The following is a 24,277-nucleotide window of genomic DNA, read 5'->3' as shown; positions in this document are numbered from 1 at the left end:
AAACCCCACGATGCGCTTTTTTTATCGCTAGAAAGGTCAATACGCCACGATGCGCTTTTTTCATCGCTAGAAAGGTCAAAACGCCACGATGCGCTTTTTTCATCATTTTTCGCTAGAAAGGTCAAAACGCCACGATGCACATTTTTCAACATTTTTCGCTAGAAAGGTCAAAACGCCACGATGCGCTTTTTTCATAATTTTTCGCTAGAAAGGTCAAAACGCCACAATGCGCTTTTTTCATCATTTTTCGCTAGAAAGGTCAAAACGCCACGATGCGCTTTTTTCATCATTTTTCGCTAGAAAGGTCAAAACGCCACGATGCGCTTTTTTCATCATTTTTCGCTAGAAAGGTCAAAACGCCACGATGCGCTTTTTTCATCATTTTTCGCTAGAAAGGTCAAAACGCCACGATGCGCTTTTTTCATCATTTTTCGCTAGAAAGGTCAAAACGCCACGATGCGCTTTTTTCATCGCTAGAAAGGTCAAAACGCCACGATGCGCTTTTTTCATCGCTAGAAAGGTCAAAACCCCACGATGCGCTTTTTTCATCGCTAGAAAGGTCAATACGCCACGATGCGCTTTTTTCATCGCTAGAAAGGTCAAAATGCCACGATGCGCTTTTTTCATCATTTTTCGCTAGAAAGGTCAAAACGCCACGATGCGCATTTTTCAACATTTTTCGCTAGAAAGGTCAAAACGCCACGATGCGCTTTTTTCATCATTTTTCGCTAGAAAGGTCAAAACGCCACAATGCGCTTTTTTCATCATTTTTCGCTAGAAAGGTCAAAACGCCACGATGCGCTTTTTTCATCATTTTTCGCTAGAAAGGTCAAAACGCCACGATGCGCTTTTTTCATCATTTTTCGCTAGAAAGGTCAAAACGCCACGATGCGCTTTTTTCATCATTTTTCGCTAGAAAGGTCAAAACGCCACGATGCGCTTTTTTCATCATTTTTCGCTAGAAAGGTCAAAACGCCACGATGCGCTTTTTTCATCGCTAGAAAGGTCAAAACGCCACGATGCGCTTTTTTCATCGCTAGAAAGGTCAAAACGCCACGATGCGCTTTTTTCATCGCTAGAAAGGTCAAAACCCCACAATGCGCTTTTTTCATCGCTAGAAAGGTCAATACGCCACGATGCGCTTTTTTCATCGCTAGAAAGGTCAAAACGCCACGATGCGCATTTTTCAACATTTTTCGCTAGAAAGGTCAAAACGCCACGATGCGCTTTTTTCATCATTTTTCGCTAGAAAGGTCAAAACGCCACGATGCGCTTTTTTCATCATTTTTCGCTAGAAAGGTCAAAACGCCACGATGCGCTTTTTTCATCATTTTTCGCTAGAAAGGTCAAAACGCCACGATGCGCTTTTTTTCACCTTGACCTTTGACCTTTTGACCTTTGACCTTTTGACCTTTCACCTTTTGACCTTTGACCTTTCATCGCTAGAAAGGTCAAAACTGTTTTCATCATTTTTCGCTAGAAAGGTCAAAACGCCACGATGCGCTTTTTTCATAATTTTTCGCTAGAAAGGTCAAAACGCCACGATGCGCTTTTTTCATCGCTAGAAAGGTCAAAACGCCACGATGCGCTTTTTTCACCTTTTGACCTTTGACCTTTTGACCTTTCACCTTTTGACCTTTGACCTTTTGACCTTTTGACCTTTCACCTTTTGACCTTTGACCTTTCATCGCTAGAAAGGTCAAAACTGTTTTCATAATTTTTCGCTAGAAAGGTCAAAACGCCACGATGCGCTTTTTTCATCATTTTTCGCTAGAAAGGTCAAAACGCCACGATGCGCTTTTTTCATCATTTTTCGCTAGAAAGGTCAAAACGCCACGATGCGCTTTTTTCATAATTTTTCGCTAGAAAGGTCAAAACGCCACGATGCGCTTTTTTCATCGCTAGAAAGGTCAAAACGCCACGATGCGCTTTTTTCATCGCTAGAAAGGTCAAAACGCCACGATGCGCTTTTTTCATCGCTAGAAAGGTCAAAACCCCACGATGCGCTTTTTTCATCGCTAGAAAGGTCAATACGCCACGATGCGCTTTTTTCATCGCTAGAAAGGTCAAAACGCCACGATGCGCTTTTTTCATCATTTTTCGCGAGAAAGGTCAAAACGCCACGATGCGCATTTTTCAACATTTTTCGCTAGAAAGGTCAAAACGCCACGATGCGCTTTTTTCATCATTTTTCGCTAGAAAGGTCAAAACGCCACAATGCGCTTTTTTCATCATTTTTCGCTAGAAAGGTCAAAACGCCACGATGCGCTTTTTTCATCATTTTTCGCTAGAAAGGTCAAAACGCCACGATGCGCTTTTTTCATCATTTTTCGCTAGAAAGGTCAAAACGCCACGATGCGCTTTTTTCATCATTTTTCGCTAGAAAGGTCAAAACGCCACGATGCGCTTTTTTCATCATTTTTCGCTAGAAAGGTCAAAACGCCACGATGCGCTTTTTTCATCATTTTTCGCTAGAAAGGTCAAAACGCCACGATGCGCTTTTTTCATCATTTTTCGCTAGAAAGGTCAAAACGCCACGATGCGCTTTTTTCATCATTTTTCGCTAGAAAGGTCAAAACGCCACGATGCGCTTTTTTCATCATTTTTCGCTAGAAAGGTCAAAACGCCACGATGCGCTTTTTTCATCATTTTTCGCTAGAAAGGTCAAAACGCCACGATGCGCTTTTTTCATCGCTAGAAAGGTCAAAACCCCACGATGCGCTTTTTTCATCGCTAGAAAGGTCAATACGCCACGATGCGCTTTTTTCATCGCTAGAAAGGTCAAAACGCCACGATGCGCTTTTTTTCATCATTTTTCGCTAGAAAGGTCAAAACGCCACGATGCGCTTTTTTCATCATTTTTCGCTAGAAAGGTCAAAACGCCACGATGCGCTTTTTTCATCATTTTTCGCTAGAAAGGTCAAAACGCCACGATGCGCTTTTTTCATCATTTTTCGCTAGAAAGGTCAAAACGCCACGATGCGCTTTTTTCATCATTTTTCGCTAGAAAGGTCAAAACGCCACGATGCGCTTTTTTCATCGCTAGAAAGGTCAAAACCCCACGATGCGCTTTTTTCATCGCTAGAAAGGTCAATACGCCACGATGCGCTTTTTTCATCGCTAGAAAGGTCAAAACGCCACGATGCGCTTTTTTTCATCATTTTTCGCTAGAAAGGTCAAAACGCCACGATGCGCTTTTTTCATCATTTTTCGCTAGAAAGGTCAAAACGCCACGATGCGCTTTTTTCATCATTTTTCGCTAGAAAGGTCAAAACGCCACGATGCGCTTTTTTCATCATTTTTCGCTAGAAAGGTCAAAACGCCACGATGCGCTTTTTTCATCATTTTTCGCTAGAAAGGTCAAAACGCCACGATGCGCTTTTTTCATCATTTTTCGCTAGAAAGGTCAAAACGCCACGATGCGCTTTTTTCATCATTTTTCGCTAGAAAGGTCAAAACGCCACGATGCGCTTTTTTCATCATTTTTCGCTAGAAAGGTCAAAACGCCACGATGCGCTTTTTTCATCGCTAGAAAGGTCAAAACCCCACGATGCGCTTTTTTCATCGCTAGAAAGGTCAATACGCCACGATGCGCTTTTTTCATCGCTAGAAAGGTCAAAACGCCACGATGCGCTTTTTTTCATCATTTTTCGCTAGAAAGGTCAAAACGCCACGATGCGCTTTTTTCATCATTTTTCGCTAGAAAGGTCAAAACGCCACGATGCGCTTTTTTCATCATTTTTCGCTAGAAAGGTCAAAACGCCACGATGCGCTTTTTTCATCATTTTTCGCTAGAAAGGTCAAAACGCCACGATGCGCTTTTTTCATAATTTTTCGCTAGAAAGGTCAAAACGCCACGATACGCTTTTTTCATCATTTTTCGCTAGAAAGGTCAAAACGCCACGATGCGCTTTTTTCATCGCTAGAAAGGTCAATAGGCCACGATGCGCTTTTTTCACCTTTTGACCTTTGACCTTTTGACCTTTCACCTTTTGACCTTTGACCTTTTGACCTTTCACCTTTTGACCTTTGACCTTTCATCGCTAGAAAGGTCAAAACTGTTTTCATCATTTTTCGCTAGAAAGGTCAAAACGCCACGATGCGCTTTTTTCAACATTTTTCGCTAGAAAGGTCAAAACGCCACGATGCGCTTTTTTCATCATTTTTCGCTAGAAAGGTCAAAACGCCACAATGCGCTTTTTTCATCATTTTTCGCTAGAAAGGTCAAAACGCCACGATGCGCTTTTTCATCATTTTTCGCTAGAAAGGTCAAAACGCCACGATGCGCTTTTTTCATCATTTTTCGCTAGAAAGGTCAAAACGCCACGATGCGCTTTTTTCATAATTTTTCGCTAGAAAGGTCAAAACGCCACGATGCGCTTTTTTCATCGCTAGAAAGGTCAAAACGCCACGATGCGCTTCTTTCATCGCTAGAAAGGTCAAAACCCCACGATGCGCTTTTTTCATCGCTAGAAAGGTCAATACGCCACGATGCGCTTTTTTCATCGCTAGAAAGGTCAAAACGCCACGATGCGCTTTTTTCACCTTTTGACCTTTGACCTTTTGACCTTTCACCTTTTGACCTTTGACCTTTTGACCTTTCACCTTTTGACCTTTGACCTTTCATCGCTAGAAAGGTCAAAACTGTTTTCATAATTTTTCGCTAGAAAGGTCAAAACGCCACGATGCGCTTTTTTCATCATTTTTCGCTAGAAAGGTCAAAACGCCACGATGCGCTTTTTTCATCATTTTTCGCTAGAAAGGTCAAAACGCCACGATGCGCTTTTTTCATCATTTTTCGCTAGAAAGGTCAAAACGCCACAATGCGCTTTTTTCATCAATTTTCGCTAGAAAGGTCAAAACGCCACGATGCGCTTTTTTCATCATTTTTCGCTAGAAAGGTCAAAACGCCACGATGCGCTTTTTTCATCATTTTTCGCTAGAAAGGTCAAAACGCCACGATGTGCTTTTTTCATCATTTTTCGCTAGAAAGGTCAAAACGCCACGATGCGCTTTTTTCATCATTTTTCGCTAGAAAGGTCAAAACGCCACGATGCGCTTTTTTCATCATTTTTCGCTAGAAAGGTCAAAACGCCACGATGCGCTTTTTTCATCATTTTTCGCTAGAAAGGTCAAAACGCCACGATGCGCTTTTTTCATCATTTTTCGCTAGAAAGGTCAAAACGCCACGATGCGCTTTTTTCATCATTTTTCGCTAGAAAGGTCAAAACGCCACGATGCGCTTTTTTCATCGCTAGAAAGGTCAAAACCCCACGATGCGCTTTTTTCATCGCTAGAAAGGTCAATACGCCACGATGCGCTTTTTTCATCGCTAGAAAGGTCAAAACGCCACGATGCGCTTTTTTCATAATTTTTCGCTAGAAAGGTCAAAACGCCACGATGCGCTTTTTTCATCATTTTTCGCTAGAAAGGTCAAAACGCCACGATGCGCTTTTTTCATCATTTTTCGCTAGAAAGGTAAAAACGCCACGATGCGCTTTTTTCATCATTTTTCGCTAGAAAGGTCAAAACGCCACGATACGCTTTTTTCATCATTTTTCGCTAGAAAGGTCAAAACGCCACGATGCGCTTTTTTCATCATTTTTCGCTAGAAAGGTCAAAACGCCACGATGCGCTTTTTTCATCGCTAGAAAGGTCAATAGGCCACGATGCGCTTTTTTCACCTTTTGACCTTTGACCTTTTGACCTTTCACCTTTTGACCTTTGACCTTTTGACCTTTCACCTTTTGACCTTTGACCTTTCATCGCTAGAAAGGTCAAAACTGTTTTCATCATTTTTCGCTAGAAAGGTCAAAACGCCACGATGCGCTTTTTTCATAATTTTTCGCTAGAAAGGTCAAAACGCCACGATGCGCTTTTTTCATCATTTTTCGCTAGAAAGGTCAAAACGCCACGATGCGCTTTTTTCATCATTTTTCGCTAGAAAGGTCAAAACGCCACGATGCGCTTTTTTCATCATTTTTCGCTAGAAAGGTCAAAACGCCACGATGCGCTTTTTTCATAATTTTTCGCTAGAAAGGTCAAAACGCCACGATGCGCTTTTTTCATCGCTAGAAAGGTCAAAACGCCACGATGCGCTTTTTTCACCTTTTGACCTTTGACCTTTTGACCTTTCACCTTTTGACCTTTGACCTTTTGACCTTTTGACCTTTCACCTTTTGACCTTTGACCTTTCATCGCTAGAAAGGTCAAAACTGTTTTCATCATTTTTCGCTAGAAAGGTCAAAACGCCACGATGCGCTTTTTTCATCATTTTTCGCTAGAAAGGTCAAAACGCCACGATGCGCTTTTTTCATCATTTTTCGCTAGAAAGGTCAAAACGCCACGATGCGCTTTTTTCATAATTTTTCGCTAGAAAGGTCAAAACGCCACGATGCGCTTTTTTCATCGCTAGAAAGGTCAAAACGCCACGATGCGCTTTTTTCATCGCTAGAAAGGTCAAAACGCCACGATGCGCTTTTTTCATCGCTAGAAAGGTCAAAACCCCACGATGCGCTTTTTTCATCGCTAGAAAGGTCAATACGCCACGATGCGCTTTTTTCATCGCTAGAAAGGTCAAAACGCCACGATGCGCTTTTTTCATCATTTTTCGCGAGAAAGGTCAAAACGCCACGATGCGCATTTTTCAACATTTTTCGCTAGAAAGGTCAAAACGCCACGATGCGCTTTTTTCATCATTTTTCGCTAGAAAGGTCAAAACGCCACAATGCGCTTTTTTCATCATTTTTCGCTAGAAAGGTCAAAACGCCACGATGCGCTTTTTTCATCATTTTTCGCTAGAAAGGTCAAAACGCCACGATGCGCTTTTTTCATCATTTTTCGCTAGAAAGGTCAAAACGCCACGATGCGCTTTTTTCATCATTTTTCGCTAGAAAGGTCAAAACGCCACGATGCGCTTTTTTCATCATTTTTCGCTAGAAAGGTCAAAACGCCACGATGCGCTTTTTTCATCATTTTTCGCTAGAAAGGTCAAAACGCCACGATGCGCTTTTTTCATCATTTTTCGCTAGAAAGGTCAAAACGCCACGATGCGCTTTTTTCATCATTTTTCGCTAGAAAGGTCAAAACGCCACGATGCGCTTTTTTCATCGCTAGAAAGGTCAAAACCCCACGATGCGCTTTTTTCATCGCTAGAAAGGTCAATACGCCACGATGCGCTTTTTTCATCGCTAGAAAGGTCAAAACGCCACGATGCGCTTTTTTTCATCATTTTTCGCTAGAAAGGTCAAAACGCCACGATGCGCTTTTTTCATCATTTTTCGCTAGAAAGGTCAAAACGCCACGATGCGCTTTTTTCATCATTTTTCGCTAGAAAGGTCAAAACGCCACGATGCGCTTTTTTCATAATTTTTCGCTAGAAAGGTCAAAACGCCACGATACGCTTTTTTCATCATTTTTCGCTAGAAAGGTCAAAACGCCACGATGCGCTTTTTTCATCGCTAGAAAGGTCAATAGGCCACGATGCGCTTTTTTCACCTTTTGACCTTTGACCTTTTGACCTTTCACCTTTTGACCTTTGACCTTTTGACCTTTCACCTTTTGACCTTTGACCTTTCATCGCTAGAAAGGTCAAAACTGTTTTCATCATTTTTCGCTAGAAAGGTCAAAACGCCACGATGCGCTTTTTTCAACATTTTTCGCTAGAAAGGTCAAAACGCCACGATGCGCTTTTTTCATCATTTTTCGCTAGAAAGGTCAAAACGCCACAATGCGCTTTTTTCATCATTTTTCGCTAGAAAGGTCAAAACGCCACGATGCGCTTTTTCATCATTTTTCGCTAGAAAGGTCAAAACGCCACGATGCGCTTTTTTCATCATTTTTCGCTAGAAAGGTCAAAACGCCACGATGCGCTTTTTTCATAATTTTTCGCTAGAAAGGTCAAAACGCCACGATGCGCTTTTTTCATCGCTAGAAAGGTCAAAACGCCACGATGCGCTTCTTTCATCGCTAGAAAGGTCAAAACCCCACGATGCGCTTTTTTCATCGCTAGAAAGGTCAATACGCCACGATGCGCTTTTTTCACCTTTTGACCTTTGACCTTTTGACCTTTCACCTTTTGACCTTTGACCTTTTGACCTTTCACCTTTTGACCTTTGACCTTTCATCGCTAGAAAGGTCAAAACTGTTTTCATAATTTTTCGCTAGAAAGGTCAAAACGCCACGATGCGCTTTTTTCATCATTTTTCGCTAGAAAGGTCAAAACGCCACGATGCGCTTTTTTCATCATTTTTCGCTAGAAAGGTCAAAACGCCACGATGCGCTTTTTTCATCATTTTTCGCTAGAAAGGTCAAAACGCCACAATGCGCTTTTTTCATCATTTTTCGCTAGAAAGGTCAAAACGCCACGATGCGCTTTTTTCATCATTTTTCGCTAGAAAGGTCAAAACGCCACGATGCGCTTTTTTCATCATTTTTCGCTAGAAAGGTCAAAACGCCACGATGCGCTTTTTTCATCATTTTTCGCTAGAAAGGTCAAAACGCCACGATGCGCTTTTTTCATCATTTTTCGCTAGAAAGGTCAAAACGCCACGATGCGCTTTTTTCATCATTTTTCGCTAGAAAGGTCAAAACGCCACAATGCGCTTTTTTCATCATTTTTCGCTAGAAAGGTCAAAACGCCACGATGCGCTTTTTTCATCATTTTTCGCTAGAAAGGTCAAAACGCCACGATGCGCTTTTTTCATCATTTTTCGCTAGAAAGGTCAAAATGCCACGATGCGCTTTTTTCATCATTTTTCGCTAGAAAGGTCAAAACGCCACGATGCGCTTTTTTCATCATTTTTCGCTAGAAAGGTCAAAACGCCACGATGCGCTTTTTTCATCATTTTTCGCTAGAAAGGTCAAAACGCCACGATGCGCTTTTTTCATCATTTTTCGCTAGAAAGGTCAAAACGCCACGATGCGCTTTTTTCATCATTTTTCGCTAGAAAGGTCAAAACGCCACGATGCGCTTTTTTCATCATTTTTCGCTAGAAAGGTCAAAACGCCACGATGCGCTTTTTTCATCGCTAGAAAAAGGTCAATAGGCCACGATGCGCTTTTTTCACCTTTTGACCTTTGACCTTTTGACCTTTGACCTTTTGACCTTTCACCTTTTGACCTTTGACCTTTCATCGCTAGAAAGGTCAAAACTGTTTTCATCATTTTTCGCTAGAAAGGTCAAAACGCCACGATGCGCTTTTTTCATAATTTTTCGCTAGAAAGGTCAAAACGCCACGATGCGCTTTTTTCATAATTTTTCGCTAGAAAGGTCAAAACGCCACGATGCGCTTTTTTCATCATTTTTCGCTAGAAAGGTCAAAACGCCACGATGCGCTTTTTTCATCATTTTTCGCTAGAAAGGTCAAAACGCCACGATGCGCTTTTTTCATAATTTTTCGCTAGAAAGGTCAAAACGCCACGATGCGCTTTTTTCATCGCTAGAAAGGTCAAAACGCCACGATGCGCTTTTTTCATCGCTAGAAAGGTCAAAACCCCACGATGCGCTTTTTTCATCGCTAGAAAGGTCAATACGCCACGATGCGCTTTTTTCATCGCTAGAAAGGTCAAAACGCCACGATGCGCTTTTTTCATCATTTTTCGCTAGAAAGGTCAAAACGCCACGATGCGCATTTTTCAACATTTTTCGCTAGAAAGGTCAAAACGCCACGATGCGCTTTTTTCATCATTTTTCGCTAGAAAGGTCAAAACGCCACGATGCGCTTTTTTCATCATTTTTCGCTAGAAAGGTCAAAACGCCACGATGCGCTTTTTTCATCATTTTTCGCTAGAAAGGTCAAAACGCCACGATGCGCTTTTTTCATCATTTTTCGCTAGAAAGGTCAAAACGCCACGATGCGCTTTTTTCATCATTTTTCGCTAGAAAGGTCAAAACGCCACGATGCGCTTTTTTCATAATTTTTCGCTAGAAAGGTCAAAACGCCACGATGCGCTTTTTTCATAATTTTTCGCTAGAAAGGTCAAAACGCCACGATGCGCTTTTTTCATCATTTTTCGCTAGAAAGGTCAAAACGCCACGATGCGCTTTTTTCATCGCTAGAAAGGTCAAAACGCCACGATGCGCTTTTTTCATCGCTAGAAAGGTCAAAACCCCACGATGCGCTTTTTTCATCGCTAGAAAGGTCAATACGCCACGATGCGCTTTTTTCATCGCTAGAAAGGTCAAAACGCCACGATGCGCTTTTTTCATAATTTTTCGCTAGAAAGGTCAAAACGCCACGATGCGCATTTTTCATCATTTTTCGCTAGAAAGGTCAAAACGCCACGATGCGCTTTTTTCATCATTTTTCGCTAGAAAGGTCAAAACGCCACGATGCGCTTTTTTCATCATTTTTCGCTAGAAAGGTCAAAACGCCACGATGCGCTTTTTTCATCATTTTTCGCTAGAAAGGTCAAAACGCCACGATGCGCTTTTTTCATCATTTTTCGCTAGAAAGGTCAAAACGCCACGATGCGCTTTTTTCATCATTTTTCGCTAGAAAGGTCAAAACGCCACGATGCGCTTTTTTCATCATTTTTCGCTAGAAAGGTCAAAACGCCACGATGCGCTTTTTTCATCGCTAGAAAGGTCAATAGGCCACGATGCGCTTTTTTCACCTTTTGACCTTTGACCTTTTGACCTTTCACCTTTTGACCTTTGACCTTTTGACCTTTCACCTTTTGACCTTTGACCTTTCATCGCTAGAAAGGTCAAAACTGTTTTCATCATTTTTCGCTAGAAAGGTCAAAACGCCACGATGCGCTTTTTTCATAATTTTTCGCTAGAAAGGTCAAAACGCCACGATGCGCTTTTTTCATCATTTTTCGCTAGAAAGGTCAAAACGCCACGATGCGCTTTTTTCATCATTTTTCGCTAGAAAGGTCAAAACGCCACGATGCGCTTTTTTCATAATTTTTCGCTAGAAAGGTCAAAACGCCACGATGCGCTTTTTTCATCATTTTTCGCTAGAAAGGTCAAAACGCCACGATGCGCTTTTTTCATCATTTTTCGCTAGAAAGGTCAAAACGCCACGATGCGCTTTTTTCATCATTTTTCGCTAGAAAGGTCAAAACGCCACGATGCGCTTTTTTCATCATTTTTCGCTAGAAAGGTCAAAACGCCACGATGCGCTTTTTTCATCATTTTTCGCTAGAAAGGTCAAAACGCCACGATGCGCTTTTTTCATCATTTTTCGCTAGAAAGGTCAAAACGCCACGATGCGCTTTTTTCATCATTTTTCGCTAGAAAGGTCAAAACGCCACGATGCGCTTTTTTCATCATTTCTCGCTAGAAAGGTCAAAACGCCACGATGCGCTTTTTTCATCATTTTTCGCTAGAAAGGTCAAAACGCCACGATGCGCTTTTTTCATCGCTAGAAAGGTCAAAACGCCACGATGCGCTTTTTTTCATCATTTTTCGCTAGAAAGGTCAAAACGCCACGATGCGCTTTTTTCATCATTTTTCGCTAGAAAGGTCAAAACGCCACGATGCGCTTTTTTCATCATTTTTCGCTAGAAAGGTCAAAACGCCACGATACGCTTTTTTCATCATTTTTCGCTAGAAAGGTCAAAACGCCACGATGCGCTTTTTTCATCATTTTTCGCTAGAAAGGTCAAAACGCCACGATGCGCTTTTTTCATCGCTAGAAAGGTCAATAGGCCACGATGCGCTTTTTTCACCTTTTGACCTTTGACCTTTTGACCTTTCACCTTTTGACCTTTGACCTTTTGACCTTTCACCTTTTGACCTTTGACCTTTCATCGCTAGAAAGGTCAAAACTGTTTTCATCATTTTTCGCTAGAAAGGTCAAAACGCCACGATGCGCATTTTTCAACATTTTTCGCTAGAAAGGTCAAAACGCCACGATGCGCTTTTTTCATCATTTTTCGCTAGAAAGGTCAAAACGCCACAATGCGCTTTTTTCATCATTTTTCGCTAGAAAGGTCAAAACGCCACGATGCGCTTTTTTCATCATTTTTCGCTAGAAAGGTCAAAACGCCACGATGCGCTTTTTTCATAATTTTTCGCTAGAAAGGTCAAAACGCCACGATGCGCTTTTTTCATCATTTTTCGCTAGAAAGGTCAAAACGCCACGATGCGCTTTTTTCATCATTTTTCGCTAGAAAGGTCAAAACGCCACGATGCGCTTTTTTCATCATTTTTCGCTAGAAAGGTCAAAACGCCACGATGCGCTTTTTTCATCATTTTTCGCTAGAAAGGTCAAAACGCCACGATGCGCTTTTTTCATCGCTAGAAAGGTCAAAACGCCACGATGCGCTTTTTTCATCGCTAGAAAGGTCAAAACCCCACGATGCGCTTTTTTCATCGCTAGAAAGGTCAATACGCCACGATGCGCTTTTTTCATCGCTAGAAAGGTCAAAACGCCACGATGCGCTTTTTTCATCATTTTTCGCTAGAAAGGTCAAAACGCCACGATGCACATTTTTCAACATTTTTCGCTAGAAAGGTCAAAACGCCACGATGCGCTTTTTTCATCATTTTTCGCTAGAAAGGTCAAAACGCCACAATGTGCTTTTTTCATCATTTTTCGCTAGAAAGGTCAAAACGCCACGATGCGCTTTTTTCATCATTTTTCGCTAGAAAGGTCAAAACGCCACGATGCGCTTTTTTCATCATTTTTCGCTAGAAAGGTCAAAACGCCACGATGCGCTTTTTTCATCATTTTTCGCTAGAAAGGTCAAAACGCCACGATGCGCTTTTTTCATCATTTTTCGCTAGAAAGGTCAAAACGCCACGATGCGCTTTTTTCATCGCTAGAAAGGTCAAAACGCCACGATGCGCTTTTTTCATCGCTAGAAAGGTCAAAACGCCACGATGCGCTTTTTTCATCGCTAGAAAGGTCAAAACCCCACGATGCGCTTTTTTCATCGCTAGAAAGGTCAATACGCCACGATGCGCTTTTTTCATCGCTAGAAAGGTCAAAACGCCACGATGCGCATTTTTCAACATTTTTCGCTAGAAAGGTCAAAACGCCACGATGCGCTTTTTTCATCATTTTTCGCTAGAAAGGTCAAAACGCCACGATGCGCTTTTTTCATCATTTTTCGCTAGAAAGGTCAAAACGCCACGATGCGCTTTTTTCATCATTTTTCGCTAGAAAGGTCAAAACGCCACGATGCGCTTTTTTTCACCTTGACCTTTGACCTTTTGACCTTTTGACCTTTGACCTTTTGACCTTTCACCTTTTGACCTTTGACCTTTCATCGCTAGAAAGGTCAAAACTGTTTTCATCATTTTTCGCTAGAAAGGTCAAAACGCCACGATGCGCTTTTTTCATCATTTTTCGCTAGAAAGGTCAAAACGCCACGATGCGCTTTTTTCATAATTTTTCGCTAGAAAGGTCAAAACGCCACGATGCGCTTTTTTCATCATTTTTCGCTAGAAAGGTCAAAACGCCACGATGCGCTTTTTTCATCGCTAGAAAGGTCAAAACGCCACGATGCGCTTTTTTCATCGCTAGAAAGGTCAAAACCCCACGATGCGCTTTTTTCATCGCTAGAAAGGTCAATACGCCACGATGCGCTTTTTTCACCTTTTGACCTTTGACCTTTTGACCTTTCACCTTTTGACCTTTGACCTTTTGACCTTTCACCTTTTGACCTTTGACCTTTCATCGCTAGAAAGGTCAAAACTGTTTTCATCATTTTTCGCTAGAAAGGTCAAAACGCCACGATGCGCATTTTTCAACATTTTTCGCTAGAAAGGTCAAAACGCCACGATGCGCTTTTTTCATCATTTTTCGCTAGAAAGGTCAAAACGCCACAATGCGCTTTTTTCATCATTTTTCGCTAGAAAGGTCAAAACGCCACGATGCGCTTTTTTCATCATTTTTCGCTAGAAAGGTCAAAACGCCACGATGCGCTTTTTTCATAATTTTTCGCTAGAAAGGTCAAAACGCCACGATGCGCTTTTTTCATCATTTTTCGCTAGAAAGGTCAAAACGCCACGATGCGCTTTTTTCATCATTTTTCGCTAGAAAGGTCAAAACGCCACGATGCGCTTTTTTCATCATTTTTCGCTAGAAAGGTCAAAACGCCACGATGCGCTTTTTTCATCATTTTTCGCTAGAAAGGTCAAAACGCCACGATGCGCTTTTTTCATCGCTAGAAAGGTCAAAACGCCACGATGCGCTTTTTTCATCGCTAGAAAGGTCAAAACCCCACGATGCGCTTTTTTCATCGCTAGAAAGGTCAATACGCCACGATGCGCTTTTTTCATCGCTAGAAAGGTCAAAACGCCACGATGCGCTTTTTTCATCATTTTTCGCTAGAAAGGTCAAAACGCCACGATGCACATTTTTCAACATTTTTCGCTAGAAAGGTCAAAACGCCACGATGCGCTTTTTTCATCATTTTTCGCTAGAAAGGTCAAAACGCCACAATGTGCTTTTTTCATCATTTTTCGCTAGAAAGGTCAAAACGCCACGATGCGCTTTTTTCATCATTTTTCGCTAGAAAGGTCAAAACGCCACGATGCGCTTTTTTCATCATTTTTCGCTAGAAAGGTCAAAACGCCACGATGCGCTTTTTTCATCATTTTTCGCTAGAAAGGTCAAAACGCCACGATGCGCTTTTTTCATCATTTTTCGCTAGAAAGGTCAAAACGCCACGATGCGCTTTTTTCATCGCTAGAAAGGTCAAAACGCCACGATGCGCTTTTTTCATCGCTAGAAAGGTCAAAACGCCACGATGCGCTTTTTTCATCGCTAGAAAGGTCAAAACCCCACGATGCGCTTTTTTCATCGCTAGAAAGGTCAATACGCCACGATGCGCTTTTTTCATCGCTAGAAAGGTCAAAACGCCACGATGCGCATTTTTCAACATTTTTCGCTAGAAAGGTCAAAACGCCACGATGCGCTTTTTTCATCATTTTTCGCTAGAAAGGTCAAAACGCCACGATGCGCTTTTTTCATCATTTTTCGCTAGAAAGGTCAAAACGCCACGATGCGCTTTTTTCATCATTTTTCGCTAGAAAGGTCAAAACGCCACGATGCGCTTTTTTTCACCTTGACCTTTGACCTTTTGACCTTTTGACCTTTGACCTTTTGACCTTTCACCTTTTGACCTTTGACCTTTCATCGCTAGAAAGGTCAAAACTGTTTTCATCATTTTTCGCTAGAAAGGTCAAAACGCCACGATGCGCTTTTTTCATCATTTTTCGCTAGAAAGGTCAAAACGCCACGATGCGCTTTTTTCATAATTTTTCGCTAGAAAGGTCAAAACGCCACGATGCGCTTTTTTCATCATTTTTCGCTAGAAAGGTCAAAACGCCACGATGCGCTTTTTTCATCGCTAGAAAGGTCAAAACGCCACGATGCGCTTTTTTCATCGCTAGAAAGGTCAAAACCCCACGATGCGCTTTTTTCATCGCTAGAAAGGTCAATACGCCACGATGCGCTTTTTTCATCGCTAGAAAGGTCAAAACGCCACGATGCGCTTTTTTCATAATTTTTCGCTAGAAAGGTCAAAACGCCACGATGCGCATTTTTCATCATTTTTCGCTAGAAAGGTCAAAACGCCACGATGCGCTTTTTTCATCATTTTTCGCTAGAAAGGTCAAAACGCCACGATGCGCTTTTTTCATCATTTTTCGCTAGAAAGGTCAAAACGCCACGATGCGCTTTTTTCATCGCTCGAAAGGTCAAAACGCCACGATGCGCTTTTTCACCTTTTGACCTTTGACCTTTCACCTTTTGACCTTTGACCTTTTGACCTTTCACCTTTTGACCTTTGACCTTTTGACCTTTGACCTTTCATCGCTAGAAAGGTCAAAACTGTTTTCATCATTTTTCGCTAGAAAGGTCAAAACGCCACGATGCGCTTTTTTCATCATTTTTCGCTAGAAAGGTCAAAACGCCACGATGCGCTTTTTTCATCATTTTTCGCTAGAAAGGTCAAAACGCCACGATGCGCTTTTTTCATCATTTTTCGCTAGAAAGGTCAAAACGCCACGATGCGCTTTTTTCATCATTTTTCGCTAGAAAGGTCAAAACGCCACGATGCGCTTTTTTCATCATTTTTCGCTAGAAAGGTCAAAACGCCACGATGCGCTTTTTTCATCGCTAGAAAGGTCAAAACGCCACGATGCGCTTTTTTCACCTTTTGACCTTTGACCTTTTGACCTTTCACCTTTTGACCTTTTGACCTTTCACCTTTTGACCTTTGACCTTTCATCGCTAGAAAGGTCAAAACTGTTTTCATCATTTTTCGCTAGAAAGGTCAAAACGCCACGATGCGCTTTTTTCATCATTTTTCGCTAGAAAGGTCAAAATGCCACGATGCGCTTTTTTCATCATTTTTCGCTAGAAAGGTCAAAACGCCACGATGCGCTTTTTTCATCATTTTTCGCTAGAAAGGTCAAAACGCCACGATGCGCCTTTTTCATCATTTTTCGCTAGAAAGGTCAAAACACCACGATGCGCTTTTTTCATCATTTTTCGCTAGAAAGGTCAAAACGCCACGATGCGCTTTTTTCATCATTTTTCGCTAGAAAGGTCAAAACGCCACGATGCGCTTTTTTCATAATTTTTCGCTAGAAAGGTCAAAACGCCACGATGCGCTTTTTTCATCATTTTTCGCTAGAAAGGTCAAAATGCCACGATGCGCTTTTTTCATCATTTTTCGCTAGAAAGGTCAAAACGCCACGATGCGCTTTTTTCATCATTTTTCGCTAGAAAGGTCAAAACGCCACGATGCGCCTTTTTCATCATTTTTCGCTAGAAAGGTCAAAACGCCACGATGCGCTTTTTTCATCATTTTTCGCTAGAAAGGTCAAAACGCCACGATGCGCTTTTTTCATCATTTTTCGCTAGAAAGGTCAAAACGCCACGATGCGCTTTTTTCATAATTTTTCGCTAGAAAGGTCAAAACGCCACGATGCGCTTTTTTCATCGCTAGAAAGGTCAAAACGCCACGATGCGCTTTTTTCACCTTTTGACCTTTGACCTTTTGACCTTTCACCTTTTGACCTTTTACCTTTTGACCTTTCACCTTTTGACCTTTGACCTTTCATCGCTAGAAAGGTCAAAACTGTTTTCATCATTTTTCGCTAGAAAGGTCAAAACGCCACGATGCGCTTTTTTCATCATTTTTCGCTAGAAAGGTCAAAATGCCACGATGCGCTTTTTTCATCATTTTTCGCTAGAAAGGTCAAAACGCCACGATGCGCTTTTTTCATCATTTTTCGCTAGAAAGGTCAAAACGCCACGATGCGCTTTTTTCATCATTTTTCGCTAGAAAGGTCAAAACGCCACGATGCGCTTTTTTCATCATTTTTCGCTAGAAAGGTCAAAACGCCACGATGCGCTTTTTTCATCATTTTTCGCTAGAAAGGTCAAAACGCCACGATGCGCTTTTTTCATCGCTAGAAAGGTCAAAACGCCACGATGCGCTTTTTTCATCGCTAGAAAGGTCAAAACCCCACGATGCGCTTTTTTCATCGCTAGAAAGGTCAATACGCCACGATGCGCTTTTTTCATCGCTAGAAAGGTCAAAACGCCACGATGCGCTTTTTTCATAATTTTTCGCTAGAAAGGTCAAAACGCCACGATGCGCATTTTTCATCATTTTTCGCTAGAAAGGTCAAAACGCCACGATGCGCTTTTTTCATCATTTTTCGCTAGAAAGGTCAAAACGCCACGATGCGCCTTTTTCATCATTTTTCGCTAGAAAGGTCAAAACGCCACGATGCGCTTTTTTCATCATTTTTCGCTAGAAAGGTCAAAACGCCACGATGCGCTTTTTTCATCATTTTTCGCTAGAAAGGTCAAAACGCCACGATGCGCCTTTTTCATCATTTTTCGCTAGAAAGGTCAAAACGCCACGATGCGCTTTTTTCATCATTTTTCGCTAGAAAGGTCAAAACGCCACGATGCGCTTTTTTCATCATTTTTCGCTAGAAAGGTCAAAACGCCACAATGCGCTTTTTTCATCATTTTTCGCTAGAAAGGTCAAAACGCCACGATGCGCTTTTTTCATCATTTTTCGCTAGAAAGGTCAAAACGCCACGATGCGCTTTTTTCATCGCTAGAAAGGTCAAAACGCCACGATGCGCTTTTTTCATCGCTAGAAAGGTCAAAACCCCACGATGCGCTTTTTTCATCGCTAGAAAGGTCAATACGCCACGATGCGCTTTTTTCATCGCTAGAAAGGTCAAAACGCCACGATGCGCTTTTTTCATCGCTAGAAAGGTCGAAACGCCACGATGCGCTTTTTTCATCGCTAGAAAGGTCAAAACGCGACGATGCGCTTTTTTCATCGCTAGAATGGTCAAAACGCCACGATGCGCTTTTTTCATCGCTAGAAAGGTCAAAGCGCCACGATGCGCTTTTTTCATCGCTAGAAAGGTCAAAACGCCACGATGCGCTTTTTTCATCGCTAGAAAGGTCAAAACGCCACGATGCGCTTTTTTCATCGCTAGAAAGGTCAAAACGCCACGATGCGCTTTTTTCATCGCTAGAAAGGTCAAAACGCCACGATGCGCTTTTTTCATCGCTAGAAAGGTCAAAACGCCACGATGCGCTTTTTTCATCGCTAGAAAGGTCAATAGGCGACGATGCGCTTTTTTCATCGCTAGAAAGGTCAAAACGCGACGATGCGCTTTTTTCATCGCTAGAAAGGTCAAAACGCCACGATGCGCTTTTTTCATCGCTAGAAAGGTCAAAACGCGACGATGCGCTTTTTTCATCGCTAGAAAGGTCAAAACGCCACGATGCGCTTTTTTCATCGCTAGAAAGGTCAAAACGCGCCGATGCGCTTTTTTCATCGCTAGAAAGGTCAAAAGCTTTTTTCATCGCTAGAAAGGTCAAAACGCGACGATGCGCTTTTTTCATCGCTAGAATGGTCAAAACGCGACGATGCGCTTTTTTCATCGCTAGAAAGGTCAAAAGCTTTTTTCATCGCTAGAAAGGTCAAAACGCGACGATGCGCTTTTTTCATCGCTAGAATGGTCAAAACGCGCCGATGCGCTTTTTTCATCGCTAGAAAGGTCAAAACGCGCCGATGCGCTTTTTTCATCGCTAGAAAGGTCAAAACGCGCCAATGGGAGACTAGCCCTATACGGCCACTGGGACAGCCACTATAAGCCCGCTCTCCTCTCCCCCACTGCACCATGACTAGAAATTAGTTGGTTCCTTTTAAACGCACGGGGTCCGAATCGATTTTGCATATTAACAGCCCGGGCTACTATACGGTATCCATAATTGGGGCTCTTGGTCTATAATGGGCCACCTGGCCTGAGAAACCCATTTTCAAAGACTGGGTCAAAGTCTGGTCATTATTTAGGTAGCGCACACATATTTTGAACGCCTTCAGCGGAGTTCAAATGAGCCATTTTAATCTATATTAACTCCAGGATCTGGATTAAAACATTAATCTATGCCCACCACTACTTTTTACTTGGGTAAAAGTATCAATACTGCAATCAATGTAGAAACACTCACAGTTACAAGTAAAAGTCAGGTAATCAAAAATCACTTGAAAGAAAATCATTTTCTGGCCAAAGTGCATTTTATACGTGTGGTGGGGGACTCAGAATGTGTCCACCGGAGAAAGTAAGCTTTTTTTCATCACATTCTCTTTGTATTGGTGAGTAGCGAAAGTTGAGAGGCTGTCATGCGGTGGCAGGTAATGGAACTCAATAGCCTTAATGTAACAACATTAAAACATTGTGTGCACAGTCTGCACACTTAGGCTATGGATGGCAACAAAGAAGTGACTGACAATGACCCGTAATGAAAATATAGGTCACATCTTAATGATCTTAATCATTGTATAATTTCAAAAAGTAAAAAATAAATAAAAAATTGACATTTAATTAACATCGAGATATCTTTGCTATTTCTGAACATTTTTCAAAACGTTTTTAATATCACCTAAATACCCGAAATAGGCAGGTTGAAAGATCATGGACGCAAAACATGGACATCGTCGCTGTTATTATGGTTTTAAAAATACTGACATTTCTCACTACTTTTGTGCGACACTCTTGTATGACGAAGTAGGGGTTTAATTTATTGGAAAATATAAAAAGGTTAAATATGCAAGGTTTCTGCTGGACGCCAATGACAAAATAGTGGTTGAAGTACAGAATTTCTGTTAATTTCATCCAGCTATTTTTATACAGATGAAAGCAAAAATAATTGGCACACGTAATCGTGATGAGCTGATTGTGTAATAATTGTGACAGCAGGCCTAGTAAGGGCTCTTCAGTAGCCAGGGCGACCAGTGTCCATGTTCATTTTTAATTAATAATGGATTACTAATGCCAAAGCGCTGCCCAATGATTTCATGAATTCTGAAGGGGTTAGGACATTGCAGTAATGAAACTGTTTGTAATAGCCTTCCAGCTGCAATTGTAGGCTGTATCCTGATACAGTATCCAGAATGGATAATTCTTCTCCGTTGGCAGTGGAGTTCAGCTTGTCACACTTCTGATTGAACGTCACGAGACATAGCTAAAGCATTTCCGGGGTGCCCCAGCCAAAAAGGTTGAGAACTCTAAAAGTGTGATCTGTGGACGCCCAGGGGGCCGTGAGTGGGTTCCAGAGGGTCCCCAGCAAAATAAGGAACAGTATAAGTTCACTGTTCACTTATCACGTTTTGCTATCTCCGTTGAGCACCTGGTTAGTTCCTCTTTTTCTCAGTATAAGTTCACTATTAGTATTTAGGGAACGTATAAGAATGACTAGTATTCAAAAGTGCTCAGCCGTGAGCTTGTAGATCAGCTAATTTAAAAAATGTTTGGACGATTTTGAACATTTTGAAAATGATTGTAAGGCAGCCATAGCTGAATGGGTAGAGCAGTGGTTCTCAAAGTGAGCCCCAGGGGAGGGGGATTCCAGGGGGTCCCCAGCTAAATGCATTACAGCGTCACAGTAATTTTATCTGTCTGTCTGTCTGTCTGTCTGTCTGTCTGTCTGTCTGTCAGGGTTCTAAGACATGTGTATGTGGAGGAGAAATCATTGTTTCTTGTTTTTATTTGCAGGTTTGTCCAAACTGCCGTCAGATGAGACCAAACGGATGGCATTGGACTTAGCTCAGAAGTGGATCAGGACAAACTGGCGGGCGTTCGCCAAATATGAAGCCATGTTTGAAAAGGTAGACACGCACACGCACGCGCGCACACACACACACACACACACACACACACACACACACACACACACACACACACAGAGCTGGAGAGTATTTCAGCCAATCATATTGCTTGGTCGGAACTAAGTTGTTTAATAAGTAATTAAAATAAATAATTAAAATAAGTACTTTGTGGTCGCTTGACAAAGGAAACTGCAATGAGCCTTATGAGTTTGTTTCTTCGACAGTATGATGTGAATGGAGATGGTAAGCCCGGTGGGGGAGGGGAGTATGAAGTTCAGGTATGTTTCTATTAAAAACATGCATTGATCGATCGGCCAAAATCGCTCTCTTCTATTTGTATGCAAATAATCATCCACGCCAATCACTCAATTTTCTTTGGTTATTCTATCGCTGATTCTTTTCATCTAACAGAATGATCTTGCAGCTCCTTTTTTGATTATTTCATACTTCCTCATCATACAGTGTCTTGCAAACATAGCAGATATAGCAGATCTGCTGATCTGCTCACAACACCTTGTGGATCTGATATTTTCTATATTTTTCATGAACAAAATGTGCAACAAAAGATTGCACCTAAGGTTGCCAACTATGTGAAATTCAGGCCTACCTGCACTACTTCCTACTACGACTGTCCAAGAAAAAGACAAGCTCACTGTATAGCTTGTGTATGTTATATTAACCACTTGAACCCCAGCGTCCATGTTCTGGGGGAAACATTAGCCAAAACATAGCCAATCAACATAATTGTAGATCGGCTAGTTTTGGCAAAGAGATTTAAGTAGTTACAAGTACAACCTGTATTATAGTATACGGTATACAGTATATGAGTATTTTGAACTTAATTGTAATATGTGTGCCATATATTGAAGTGTGGCCCTAATCAGTTCAAGAAGGACACGTCTTAGTGTCCTTAATTAGAGACAATTCCTTATTTCAAGGGATGGTTGGCAACCCTAGTTGCACACCTGCAATCATATCCAAGTACCGTGCATACTTACCACAGAGAGCTGTGTGTTTGTTCAGGTTTCCATTGTAATAATCACACTAGGTAATTTGGCAAATTCATTCCCATCTTCTCTGGTTGATGAATCTGATGTGCTAATTACTTGCCTGGAGTTTGGTCTCATGTGTCTGAATCATCCCTTAATTTATGCGACACTGTCGTGTAATTAAGTATCTCTCAGAGTTAGGGTTTTATAATGTATATTGATGCGCCATAGATAGAAAATGTTATCAAATGGGGGTCCTTGGCCTAATGCGTAACTGGGAGTCATTCGCAAAGAGTTTGCGAATGACTGCAATAATCAATAGTTGAGTGCCCCCCCCCCCCCCCCCCCCCCCCCCACTGACCTCTAGCCTGTGCTATGTACTGTCTGTGTGGGCTGTGTTTCAGCTGGGCTTCGGTTGGACGAACGGTGTGGCCCTCCAGATCTTAGAGCAGTTTGGCTCTGATCTGACGTCCGGGACCAGTAAGGTGTCCTCAGGACTGCTGTTGCCTCTGGTTGCCTCAGCTCTCCTCCTCATGCTCCAGTGAAACACCATTTCTTGTCACATTTGCTCTTCATAACGCATGGATTAAAACGTCGCCATGATGATTGATTTCAGTCGTGTTTGAATTCCATAGAACCCAGCATGCCATTCTCTTGGCTTGTAACTTCAACCACTTAAACCCTAGGATCCACATTTTTGGGAAAGCTTTCCCGGAAAAGAGCAGATCAACAAGCTTATGTAAGCTTGTCGATTGGCTGTTCAAAAAAATCTCTTTACATAAGGAGGAACCAATTTATTTGAATAAGAAAAAACTAAAATACATTCGATTAAAATCGATCAAAAGTTAAGCATGGGTTGGGAATCCATCCTAACTTAACTAGACCTCAACTAACTGGGAAAGGCTATCCTGATGAGCTGGGTTTTGAGTGTGCTTTTGAAGGAAGTGAGGGAGGGGGCGTGGTTAAGATGTAAGAGTATTTGAATTTGTCAAAAATAGCAATAGAATACAATGTTCTAGATTCTAGAAGCATCTCCTGTAAATCCCTAATGGTCTCGTACAGTATAATACATAAAAGTCTTAATCTGTGAATTCTTCAACTGGTAGAGCAGCAGGTACAGTACATACGTACTGTACGTTTTGAATGGTAATCCAAAACATCATCATTTTGTACATTTTGCTAATAGTTTTGGAACCTGAATGCTAATGTGGGGGGCTCCTTTTATGTTGTTTCACAAATGTGTGACTGTGAGATGTTTTTAATTTCTTTTTGTTATTATAGTACCGCTTCTCACTGCATCTGTTTATCTGTGATGTCTCACTTACAGAATTCAATCAAAACACCCAGTGACATTATTGCCCATTTAATTGCCGGTGCCTGGACAGATCCAATGCAAGACATATTTTGTAATATAACTTAAGAATGCAATTGATGAATATTTTAGTATTTGCGCTCCAAGGCAGGTGATACTTGATCCCGGGGAAAGATCGTTTAGGGCATTTGCTTTCTCCACCCCACTAACGTTGGCCAGTTAGCGCTCCTTGATGCCCGTCAGATCAGAACATTGCCTTGCAGTTGATATTGAACTGACATTACAAACGGTAATTCACTTAATCCAATTACTTTGTTTATTGCACTACTGTTGCTGTAACTCCCAGCGAGTGCATTTGCATGTCCTATGTGCAACGGGAATTTGAATGAGCCTCGTGTTGGGGGTGTCTATGGTTGTAAACGGGCCTAATGTTTGTTAGTGGGGCTCCTGTCGATAATCTTAGCAACGATAACATCTTTAATTTGTTTCTAGCTGTTTTGAAGGGGTCAACTAAAGGATACAATCGGAAAGTGCAGCAGAGAATTCACTTCACTGCTTTTGAAAGAATAGTCTACTGCATATTGTTGCTTTATGCCTTTTATGTCCAAAACAGTTACTTTTCAGGAAATAAAACTTGTTTCACAATTTCACTATCCAAATATAATGAAAATAGCAGATGCTGACATGTTGTAGATAGGATATTTTCCTCAACTTTTGCCACTCTTTGTGACGAAAGAGGGCATTCATTATTTACTTGCATTATATTAGTTGCAAGGTTCCTGCCTGACCGCGGCAATGTTGATGTTATGAACAGAATGTTCTTTTATTATTGTATATATTTTTAATGATCCATATTTCC

The 24,277-nt window shown here is 41.6% G+C and overlaps 1 protein-coding gene across 1 annotated transcript in view; it reads left to right on the top strand.

Moving 5' to 3' along the window:
* Positions 1–22,651, top strand: part of treh (trehalase (brush-border membrane glycoprotein)) — a gene marked incomplete at both ends in the record, with an annotated part of 109,198 nt that extends 86,547 nt beyond the window's left edge. The window contains 3 exons of the mRNA XM_079513823.1: positions 21,005–21,117; positions 21,342–21,395; positions 22,511–22,651. Of these exons, the coding sequence (XP_079369949.1) occupies positions 21,005–21,117; positions 21,342–21,395; positions 22,511–22,651 (308 nt within the window). The remainder of the gene's footprint in view (positions 1–21,004; positions 21,118–21,341; positions 21,396–22,510) is intronic.
* Between the last annotated feature and the right edge of the window lie 1,626 nt (positions 22,652–24,277).

This window comes from Electrona antarctica (genome assembly GCF_951216825.1).
Source record: "Electrona antarctica genome assembly, chromosome: 11".
Classification (NCBI taxonomy): Eukaryota; Metazoa; Chordata; class Actinopteri; order Myctophiformes; family Myctophidae; genus Electrona; species Electrona antarctica.
The sequence above is the reverse complement of the archived record's forward strand: the minus strand, read 5'-3'. Positions and strand labels throughout refer to the sequence as shown.